Source organism: Schistocerca cancellata, chromosome 7 (genome assembly GCF_023864275.1).
Source record: "Schistocerca cancellata isolate TAMUIC-IGC-003103 chromosome 7, iqSchCanc2.1, whole genome shotgun sequence".
Taxonomy (NCBI): Eukaryota; Metazoa; Arthropoda; class Insecta; order Orthoptera; family Acrididae; genus Schistocerca; species Schistocerca cancellata.
In genome coordinates, this window is record NC_064632.1 from 224,178,912 (window position 1) to 224,191,374 (window position 12,463).

General features: G+C 43.6%; 1 protein-coding gene across 1 annotated transcript in view; it reads left to right on the plus strand.

Moving 5' to 3' along the window:
* Positions 1 to 12,463, plus strand: part of LOC126092707 (uncharacterized) — a 219,190-nt gene that overhangs the window by 131,580 nt on the left and 75,147 nt on the right. The window contains exon 4 of the mRNA XM_049908429.1: positions 290 to 491. Coding sequence (XP_049764386.1) covers positions 290 to 491 — 202 coding nt within the window. The remainder of the gene's footprint in view (positions 1 to 289; positions 492 to 12,463) is intronic.

Genomic DNA, 12,463 nt, shown 5'->3' on the forward strand with positions numbered 1-12,463 from the left:
GTTTGAACTAAAAATACACATAATTTTATAATCATTTAACAAAACTGTTCACATCGCAGAATAAATAAAAACGAAAACCCACTTATGATGGCACAGTGGTGCCGAAACACGTTTGGTACTGAGAAAAACGGTGTGTTGCATAACTGGCGGACCTCACATCCAACAATTTTAACTGCAAACACGGCCAATACAAGGAGCTGCAAATCAAAACGATGGGTAGATATTCAGGTTTACTTCATGTCAGACGGGTGCTTGCCAGACTGAGGGTCGGCGCTGTGTTGCGTGGCAGGTGCGCTGACGCGGTCGCAGTTCCCGGTGTTCACCATCTACGCGCAGAAGCTGTGCCTGGAGGAGCGGCCGTGCGAGCGCGCCTGGTGCGCCGACCGCGTGCTGGGCCACCGCCTCGTGGGTCACGCCCGGCGCACCGAGACCGCCTCCTCGCGCCACCACTGCCTCGGCCTCTGCCTCTCCGAGACAGAGTTCGTCTGCAGGTGCGTCACCGCCTCTGCTCTAACCTAGTCTTACTGTGTTGTGATTTGGGATATTACACTGCGCAAGAACCACGAAATGCGGCTGGAGCGACCCCCGGAAGCGACTTGAGCGCGTACTTTCATTGTCCGATTCGTCGTCCGTTGTCCCTGTAATATCGTGGTCTCCTGTGGTAGTCTCTTCCCCTATGAATAACTACTGCGGACAACAATCATTTGAAGCTACTTATAGTATTCGTCTCTATGTCTCCCTCTTCACTTTTTATCCCCCACCCCAACGCTTCCTTCCATTTGACGCACCATTACGCGATCTATTAACTAATCCCTTCTTATAGACAAGCTGTGCCCTAAATTTCTTTCTTACCCAATTCATTTCATTACCTCGTCCTTCGCAATCAGATCTACCGATCTATTCGTCAGCATTCTTCTGAATCACCACATTTGGACAGCTTCTATTCTCTTCTTGTCAGAACTGCTTATCATTGACGTTTCACTTCTATACAAGACTACACTCCAGACAAAAACCTTCACAAAACACTTGATAATACTTGAATTTATATTTAAAAAATTCTCTTCTTCCGAAACGCTTTTCTCCATGAATTTTAATTGCCTTACCAAATTTCTCCTTGGTTTCCTTTACCGCTTGCTCAATGTATAGACACCAGAACATGGGCGATAGACTATAACCCTGTCTCATTTCCTTCTCAACAAGAGCTTGTCTTTCACTGTAAGTAAATGAAACACCTACAACCGTCCTTATATCTTAATTATTGTGTATCTACCAGGTTCAGCACTTCAATGCGCCTTCCGGCCTTAGTCGATGCTGCAGAGATTATCACGATCCATATACAAGCTGTATCAGTGCCTAACATAACGGATTTGCGCAGACTATGACGTCAGCACTCCAACCATCAACTGCCAGCTCATGCGTATATGTGGATCGTGATAACCCCTTCAGCATCAGCTAAGGCATGAAGATAGCGCACCGAAGCGCCGAAATTGATAGCTACACAGTAAATAAGATCATAACCGACGTCTGTAGGCTCAAATGGCTCTGAGCACTATGGGGCTTAACATCTATGGTCATCAGTCCCCTAGAACTTTAGAACTACTTAAACCCAACTAACCTAAGGACATCACACACATCCATGCCCGAGGCAGGATTGGAACCTGCAACCGTAGCAGTCGCGCGGCTCCGGACTGAGCGCCTAGAACCGCTAGACACCGCGGCCGGCGTCTGTAGGCTTTTCATTTTCTTACCCTAGTGTACGCCCTTCGTGCCCAAGACCTTCAGTCCAAAGAATGGACATACAAAAGCTTCCCTTTTAAATCCTTCGACTCTTGTAACTGCAGGCTGCTTTCTGTACGAGTAGTAAATAGCTTTCCACTCCTTGTGCTTTATCATTGCTATCTTCACAATATCAAGAGAGTTCAGTGCAGTCAACACTCTAAATCTACAAATGCTATAAACGTAGTTTTGCCTTTCTTCAACCTATCTTCTCAAATAATTCGTAGGAATATATTGCCTCGCGTGTTCCCACATTTCTCAGGAAACCAAACTGAACTTCGACGAGATCAGCTTCTACTATCTTTTTCCATTCGGCTGTATATAACTCGCGTCAGCATTTTGCAACAATGACTAGTTAAACAAAGGTTCGATAGTATTCATACCTCTGAACCCGCGGCTGCATTCGTTTCTAAGCCACTTGCGCTATTGCAGTCCCACTTCCCCATCGATCCAAACTTAAGTAGTCTATACCACCGCGGCAGAGAGAATCCTGTGTGCTCCGCTCGTACAATTGATACTGTCGGTCTGCTCTTCGTGCGTTACACGAATAACGAGCGAGAATGTACTGTGGAATTATATTAAAAAAAAAAAAACAGGTATTGCCACAACAACAAGTGACGACGCTTCGAAGAATGCAGACAGTGCAATGAAGATGCCAATTCAACTAAAAAAGAAAATAAAGTCTTTACTGGTCCCCTCGCAAATAATTAGCTCTGGAAACTGGGTGTCAATTTTCCATTTTTTTCCGCTCGATCATCACGTTTAGCTATTCAACTAGATATTCTCTTTTCCTCTGTTCTTCATTACATACGATCAAGAAAATCAGCTGCTGGCCTAGGACCAAGAACGTTCATATACAGGATCTACGTCAAATCTAGAAATGACTGTTTTCGTATTATAGAAACATTCTCAATTGCGCCACTGCTTCAAGTTTACTCTTCACTCACAAAGTTCATCGTTAAAGAAACGTATAACGAGGGGCTCTTCCTTCCGCCGCTGTTATCGAATTTTGCGACATTCTACCGCGCTGAATCTGCACTTTGACGTCTATTGGGCGATATATTGGAGGATTATAAGCTGCAAAATCCTTTTTGATGATACCAGCCTCGTTCTGCAGCTGACGTCTGATTATCTCGTTTATCGGTCTCGTGATACTCCCCCCTCGGCCTTTCCTATCTCCTTCCCGATATCCTCCTTGAGAGGGCAATAGGCAGAAAAATTCTATCTAGACGACAACGGAAGAATCATGTGCCATAAAACGGACCATTTTAGGAACACTCGTAATAAACAGAAAGAAATCTACTTACTACTGTCAAGACTTCAGAGCTGCGTGGTAAGCGACACTGTTTTACTTATCCATCCTCACAACCGCTGTTGCCCATTTTGTCCCCCCCCCCCCCCCTCCCCACGTCCGATTCCCCACATAACGAGCAAATTCTATACACGAAGTGCTTTCGCTTCAGTTGTGAACCACACTCGCGTATTCTACGTATCGCTCCTAAAAACTGCTGGTCAGGCGATGATAAATATGTACGTCACTTCAGTGAAAAAGTATTTCACAGATAAGAAACACGGTAATTTCTCAGCGCCTTCTCATTTCACAGGCTCCAACTGAATAATTTCCGCAACTGAAGAAGGAAAAGTTACACAACATAGCCGATGCAAAGAAACGACAAGAAAGCACCTGTGCAGGGAAAGAAAGATCTCCGACAAAAGAAATCTGGCAGTTCAAAACAGTGCTCTGCTAGTATTTGTCATTGCCAACTTGGAGCAATGTTGTGCAGAGTAGGGTAAAACGGGATGTGTGGATCTCAATGAGTACTCACAGATCTGAGTGACCAGTGCTGCCATTGGTCTGGTAACTCTCGGAACTATTGGCAGCTCAACAACTTCTTAAAATTTTTCCTTAAATTTTCTCCGATGTTGGCGCTTTTTGAATAGAGTCATTACCTGGTAAGAAATAGATAAGTAACTTTCCCATTAAGCATGTTTTTCTGTGTATTTCGGTGTTAGTATGATGCACACAATGTGAATGCTAACTTTCCAACGTCACGTTTTCTTCAGTTTTGCACTATGCGCCAAAACCGGGTACACAATGTAGGGCAAAACCATTCGATTCGCGCTTTAAGGAGAAAAAAAAAAAGAGAACCACAAGGCAAATCATCACAAGGGGAAGTATCAAACGCTTAGACATTTCAAGACAACGCCCCTAAAACCAATGTGCTCCGAGACAATGTTTCTAAATCTTTTATAACCGAAAAATTTCGAGAAACACATATTATTTGGCGGCTGTTCCTGAGACTTCGGAAATGAAACAGATTAGACTGGTTGTAGTTACTGGAGCTTCTGGTAGTCCATCGTCAATCCGTGTCAGCAAAGTTTTCCATGCCTTCTCCAAACGTTGATTTGGAAGAGTGTGGAAAGCCTACCACCAATAGGAAGAAGGGCGAAACAGTAATATTGACCTCCTCTCCACACAAAAATGATTCCGAAAATGAAGAAAAAGCCAGGAAAGAAAAGGAAGAAAAGAAACTCAACACAAAACTTTTTGTGGGGAAGAGCCACACGGGCCAAGCTTTAAAGAAGGTAAAGAAGTAAAAAATGACAGTTGTAAAGATTAGACAGGTTAAAAAACAAATAAAAAAGTTTTTCGACCTCATCAAGCGAGGAAGGCCTAGGCGAAGCATGCATATTTTGCAATAGGCTATATTCATACTCATTATAGAAGGAGGGATGGATCCAGTGTCTATTTTGTCGTCGCTGAGCTCACGAATAATGTGCCAATGCAAAAGAAGACGACAGCTACTTCGTCTGCAGTTTCTCTTTTTTAATAACGAATGGTTTTTTTTTTTTTACTACGACCAATTATTGTAAACTTTGCCAACATTAGAGCAATATTTTGAAAATTAGAAATTCTATGTTAAAAATCAGTTTCGGTCTTTAAAATCTATTTATGGCATCATTTGGTCAGTATTTTTAAGGACTTGTATACGTTTTCATATGTTTTTGCAGCTGAATCTTCTTTTGTTGTTGTTGTTTTCAAGTTTTTCTATTCATTTCAATGGGTATCCCATTTTTCACCACAGGTGGGTCAAAACCGGGTATTTTGTACCTAACGATGTTATTTATTTATTTATTTTGTTTCCAGTGGGCCGGCAGCTCGACATAAGTCGTGTAAAACCATTATAAATTAAGTCCAAAAAGCTGCTTCAAATAAATCATCTCAGCAAAAAAAATAACATCATTATGAATTAAGTCCAAAAAGCTGCTTCTTTTTTAGAGATGTTTATTTAATCACGACTGGCCTGTTTCAGCACTATTGACATCATCAGGCGACCTGTAACATCGCTGATTAGTCACTTAAGAGTTTTTCTTACGTCTTTTAAAGTTATTTTACGACGTAGCTTTCTTAGGCTATATTTGTTGGAAGTTGTCACACAACAAATAAAAGTCAGGCTATAACTTCCAACAAATATAGCCCATGAAAGCTATGTCATAAAATAACTTTAAAAGACGTAAGAAAAACGCTTAAGTGACTAACCAGCGATGTTATGGATTGCCTGATGATGGCAATAGTGCTGAAACAGGCCTGTCGTGATTAAATAAACATCTCTAAAAAAGAAGCAGCTTTTTGGACTTAATTCATAATGATGTTATTTTTTTTGCTGAGATGATTTATTTGAAACTGAAAGCGGACTATATCATTTGCTGAACAGATGATTTATTTTAAGCTGAAAGCGGACTATATCATGTTGCTGAACAAATGGCTCTGAGCACTATGGGACTTTACTGCTGAGGTCATCAGTCCCCTAGAACTTAGAACTACTTAAACCTAACTAACCTAAGGACATCACACACATCCATGCCCGAGGCAGGATTCGAACCTGCGACCGTTGCGGTCGCTCGGTTCCAGACTGTAGCGCCTAGAACCGCTCGGCTGTTGCTGAACATATCAGCGATCTGAATAATCTAATGTACGAACTTTCTGGTCACTGAAAATGATTTATACGACTTAAAAGTTTGGGTAATCAGATTTATCTTTCTTTCTCCTCCTGCAAGTCTGCGAAAAGAGCAGAATGGTAAAACAGGAGAAGAAGAAACTTAGAATCACGAGCTGTAGCTGAATGTAAGAGCGTTGAAAATTATGAGAGCTGGTTAAGTACGAATTATACGTAATAGATGAAGAAACAAACACACTGAAAATAATTACCTCTGAAATATATCTTAAGACACACTGGGTTAGTGAGCGACACAGAGAAAACTAAACTGGCAAAAGTATAGGACTGGGACATGCCCCATAGGCTACTGAGTGACAGATGTGCAGTGTTGAAGATATTAACGGAGGTTAGGAAGAAACTGACAACATCAAAATAGGCAACAGAATAAAGACTAAAAAAAACTGAAAACAGCTTTTTGTAAAAGAAGCGGCGCCTGCCTGTAGCGATACAGCTGTACCCGCACCGTATACAGCATAAATTGTAGGTCGGCAAAGTAATGTAGGAAACAGAAAAGCGCAGTCGGCGGCCGCGGTGTTTCTGGCCCCAGCTGTTCACGGAGAGTTGCTCCCGCGCGTTGGCCGGAAACGCGCTTGGCGGGGAAACGACTGCAACCATCAACGTGGGGTCGGGTGACGGAGGCGGGAGCGCAAAGCGTGAAAGACGCAGTAAAGCAAGACGGCGGCCACCGTCACGCCTCTAATTTCATTAGATACCTTTATTACTACTTCTAAGGGCAGAAGGCCAAGTTTCGGCCGAATGGGACCAATTCACGGAAAGAGTTAGGAACTTAAGGCAGAAGAAAGGTAACCGAACTTCTGAAGCAAAGTTACTGAACTGTGAGTAAAGCCTCCGTAGCTGGAAACTATCACAAACAGAAGTTAAAGTCATTTCTTTGATAATTCTAAAAAGAGGGACATAAAGTTACTACTTTGATAATTCTAAAAAAAAAAAAAAAAAGAAGGCATGTATTGCCGGTTTGTCTGAGCCCTGCTTTATTTTTCGTGCAACGAGAGAAAACTTACTTCCCGCCCAGTTTTAAAGCGACTGCTAGAATAGTATACAACTTTTTCCTCGCCGGCCGCGGTGGTCTAGCGGTTCTAGGCGCGCAGTCCGGCACCGCGCGACTGCTACGGTCGCAGGTTCGAATCCTGCCTCGGGCATGGATGTGTGTGATGTTCTTAGGTTAGTTAGGTTTAAGTAGTTCTAAGTTCTAGGGGACTGATGACCACAGATGTTAAGTCCCATAGCGCTCAGAGCCATTTGAACCATTTTTGAACAACTTTTTCCTCAATTCCTTTCTTCTGGAATATACGGAATGTTAAGTTGCTTCTCTCTCTCTCTCTCTCTCTCTCTCGACCTGCGTGTGTGTGGGGAGGGAGGTGGGGGCGCCCGATGGTGCGCATGTGTGTTTTGTGATATGAAAGAGGCAGTAAGTACTGGCGTTGGTACAAGAACAAGTGTGACGTAAATGAATGATGGGGTCAACAGACTTTCACAATATATCCAACAAATACAGCTCTTCTTTATCTCCGAAGATGTCAACATGAGGACGGTAAAGGTGCCCGATGACACTCGCGCCAACTAAACAACTTCGACCGAAAAGAATAGTGTGGACTAGTTGAGTGCCCCGACAAGAAATGGAGCACATGATTGTCAGCTCCAAACATCGATGAATTAGGTAGTCGCCTCTAGAACTGATACATTACAGTAATTGTAAATTCTTCCAGGTATTTTGCATAGACAACTCTGAATAGTTAATCGTCCTGAAATTACGCCACAATGAGAAAGTGAGTCGACTGTAAAACAAAGCTGGTCTAATTCTACATGAAAGAGGGGAGCATAATATGAATGACAGCTCTAGCGTTCCAAAGACGCCAGTAAAATGATCTCGTCAACTTGATGAAAGGTTGGTCTGTCAGTGGAAGTCTTACCAAGACCAAAAATAGCAGTAAGTATACGGACAATTGTAGTGCATACTCTTGAAGTTCCTATAAGACATCTCGTTTGTAACAAGGCACATAGTTCGTTAACGTCGTTCTTCACTGTCATGTCTACACTACTGATTTTATTCGCCATGTCTCACTTATCATCCGCCGCTCTCGGAACAAGATACTTTGCAGACGCTGTACGCAGGGGTAAAATACAGGGAGCGAAAGGCTATTTACAATTTGTACAGAAACCAGATGGCAGTTATAAGAGTCGAGGGGCATGAAAGGGAAGCAGTGGTTGGGAAGGGAGTGAGACAGGGTTGTAGCCTCTCCCCAATGTTATTCAATCTGTATATTGTGCAAGCAGTAAAGGAAACAAAAGAAAAATTCGCCGTAGGTATTAAAATCCATTAAGAAGAAATAAAAACTTTGAGGTTCGCCGATGACATTGTAATTCTGTCAGAGACAGCAAAGGAGGTGATGCTGAGGGAATTAGATTAGGAAATAAGACACTTAAAGTAGTAAACGAGTTTTGCTATTTGGGGAGCAAAATAGCTGATGATGGTCCAAGTAGAGAAGATATAAAATGTAGACTGGCAATGGCAAGGAAAGCGTTTCTGAAGAAGAGAAATTTGTTAACATCGAGTATAGATTTAAGTGTCAGGAAGTCATTTCTTAAAGTACTTGTATGGAGTGTCGCCATGTATGGAAGTGAAACATGGACGATAAATGGTTTGGACAAGAAGAGAATAGAAGCTTTCGAAATGTGGTGCTACAGAAGAATGCTGAAGATTAGATGGGTAGATCACATAACTAATGATGAAGTATTGAATAGAATTGGGGAGAAGAGGAGTACGTGGCACAACTTGACAAAAAGAAGGGACCGGTTGGTAGGACATGTTCTGAGGCATCAAGGGATCACAGATTTAGCATTGGAGGGCAGCGTGGAGGGTAAAAATCGTAGAGGGAGACCGAGAGATGAATACACTAAGCAGATTCTGAAGGATGTATGTTGCAGTAAGTACTGGGAGATGAAGACGCTTGCACAGGACAGGGTAGCATGGAGAGCTGCATCAAACCAGTCTCAGGACTGAAGACCACAACAACAAATAACTTCCTGGTCACTCCAGTAGTAACACGTTTCCTTCAATCCACACACAATCACTTCGGTCATATAACGAATATTTTAAAAGGCAAGTAGCAACCTGACAACTCTGTCACGATTCCAACAGGATTAAGCGTTAACATAGAGAGAAAATCAATTATGGGACCTAGAAGGCAACAGTTAACCCCATATTTCCTCAATCGATATTGACGTGTTCATATGCCCAATCAGAAACAGTACAAGGAAATCAGTTTGCGGAAACCGGATTTGAGAACTTATGTGAATGTAGAATGTAAAGGAGAAATGGAAGGAGCTATAAGGAAGTAAGGCTCAAGATACAGAAGAGACAGAATCGCTTCGAATAACTATAGTAGTAAGAATTGTGAACACTTCGTTGTGTGCTAAAAACAGAGAAACATAAAATTGGTTGCAAAGTGGCGAGTTACAGTCCCACACCCGTCACACACAGTTAAAGATTGGATCAAACCAAAGCAGAGCGTTTCACAGATACGGCACAACAAGCGAAGTACATTCCGCGAGGCAGCACAGTCCTGTTTTCTTCGCGGGACGGGGGAAGCAAATCAAGTAGTTGGTGTAATAAGAACAATTAGAAAGTGGAATATTCGACATATTAGTACCCTTTGTTTTTTCCTCTCTCTGGAGAAGGAATACGAGATAATCCGGACCAAAGTTTCCTTTCAGAAACGTGTTCCTCTCGGCGGGGCTTCCGCCCAGTGAAACAAGCTTTTGCGTGTTACGGGTCAGGTGCGAGGCCCGGCACGGCTTGCTGCAGGGCTACAGCAGAATTCACCGTGATTCCTCGCCTGCTACTCCATCCGTGACCACACCACTGCCAATATTCGTGCGCGCTTCGATCAGCGAAGGCGAACAAGCGGTCGGCATTAACCGTAATAAGTATTCCTGTCCGCACAGAAGAGTAACCCAAATATTGAAATATGCTACGCCATATTTAGTCGGCTGTACCAATCCCGTTAGTTGCCACGCGGTATCCAAAAAATCTCGCGATACATAAATGATTCTGTACATTTAGCATTGTCACTTGTTCTACACAATACCCGCACCGATATGAGAATGGAAATAATATGTACTCGCGCTCCGAAAGCGCAGAGTACTTTCTCCACGGTTTTTATTTGATGTGACGATAACCAATAGCGTGGAGCGGCAATGTAAAGTGATAGGAAACGGGAGGGCTGGGCAGCGCGCTACGAGTAAAAGCAATACACCATATTAATTTCCTGCAATGGAAACACGCGGAGCCATTCGTGTCGTTCAAACAGATTGGCAAATGCAAAACGAATTCTGCGAAACAAGAGAAACAAAGAGAGAGACGATAAAACGTCACTGTTAACGTAAAGCAGATATTTCCTTTCGGGATATGCAAATGCTGCAGTACCGCTCGACGAAATAATATGACTCACGAATGCGCACAGTCATATTCATAGCTATACCAGCTTAACCGATCTCCGGACACAATTTGGTACTCGTTCCATTTACTTATCGTGTGGCATTCGTCGTTATTTCTAATGTATGGAATGTCTCGATTTCTCTGTTCTCTACGAAATCAAATAATCGTCTTCAAAGATCGTGATGTGTGGATGTTCAGACTCTAGATTTGCCTTTAGTCAAGATGTAACCATTTCGCGGCCTGTGGCTACGAAAATTCGGAGGAGTGATTGTAATATTTGTATTTTAATTGGGGCAGAGATTTTACGTTCATTTGAGTCCTCCTACACCTAAGTCGGCGCTTTTGAACGAGATTTGTCTGTGAGGCAAGGGCGCAGTTTCCAGGCCCCTTGAGCTAGGCACGCTTGCCTAGTCTGTAGCTGGCATCTGCTGATGTAGTCTCCCTGCGCTCATAGTATAGGCTGTTGAGTAGATTCACAATGCTCGAGGAGGAGGAGGAGGAGGAGGAGGGTGGGAGATCAGTGTTCAAACTCCCGTCGTTAATGAGGTCATGAGAGACGGAGCATAAGCTCGGATTATGGAAGAACGGAGAAGAAAATCGGCCGTCCCTTTTCAAAGGAACCGCCCTGGCATTTACCTTGAGCGATTCAGAGAAATCACGAGAAACCTAAATCTGGATGGCAGGACGCTAGTTTGAACCTTCATCCTTCAGAACGCGAGTCCAGTGTGCTAACCATTGCGCTACCTCGCTCGGTAACAATGCATCTCAGTGCCGTTCTCGGAATCTTCTAGGCTAGCTTGCCAGTCTGACAAGCGGACCATCAGACCTCTTAATAATGGATTTTGATGAGCCTTAGGCATGTTGTAGAGAGGTGCTCCCAACCTTTTTGAGACCATTACCCATGAGTGCAATCAGACATTGGCTAGTACCCGTACCCATCCCCCTTTTTCCCCACCATCAACAACATTAGCGCCTAACTGAACTTCGCCGGCCGCGGTGGCCCTGCGGTTCTGGCGCTGCAGTCCGGAACAGCGGGACTGCTACGGTCGCAGGTTCGAATCCTGCCTCGGGCATGGGTGTGTGTGATGTCCTTAGGTTAGTTAGGTTTAAGTAGTTCTAAGTTCTAGGGGACTGATGACCTAAGATGTCGAGTCCCATAGTGCTCAGAGCCATTTGAACCATTTGAACCTAACTGAACTTCAGAATGGAAAATAGTTTTCTTTGAACGGTTTTTACTTTTTAAATGGTGGAAGACAAGTGATATTTAGTTTTCATAGGGGTCTTATTAAACCCAAAAAAATGATTCAATGAGACAATTGGTAGCGCTTAATTCTAACAACATTTTATTCATATTTACAGAAAGATGAAGTACTTCTCCGTGCACCGCGAGTGTTAGCTAAAACTCCTCCTCAGAAAAGAAATCTAATTATCCACACAGATTTTAGATACTTATTACAAAAGGTATTTCCTCTGCACCACTCCTTTCCCTAGTCACACTTGGTACACTTAGACCCTGCAACGCCATTTTAGAATCAACCAAGTCAAAGGTTGTATACTATTCCAACTGCTTGTATACCGCTAGGTTCCTGACCACTGCCGCATAGCAATATAGCAGCCATTATACACTCCTGGCAATTGAAATAAGAACACCGTGAATTCATTGTCCCAGGAAGGGGAAACTTTATTGACACATTCCTGGGGTCAGATACATCACATGATCACACTGACAGAACCGCAGGCACATAGACACAGGCAACAGAGCATGCACAATGTCGGCACTAGTACAGTGTATATCCACCTTTCGCAGCAATGCAGGCTGCTATTCTCCCATGGAGACGATCGTAGAGATGCTGGATGTAGTCCTGTGGAACGGCTTGCCATGCCATTTCCACCTGGCGCCTCAGTTGGACCAGCGTTCGTGCTGGACGTGCAGACCGCGTGAGACGACGCTTCATCCAATCCCAAACATGCTCAATGGGGGACAGATCCGGAGATCTTGCTGGCCAGGGTAGTTGACTTACACCTTCTAGAGCACGTTGGGTGGCACGGGATACATGCGGACGTGCATTGTCCTGTTGGAACAGCAAGTTCCCTTGCCGGTCTAGGAATGGTAGAACGATGGGTTCGATGACGGTTTGGATGTACCGTGCACTATTCAGTGTCCCCTCGACGATCACCAGTGGTGTACGGCCAGTGTAGGAGATCGCTCTCCACACCATGATGCCGGGTG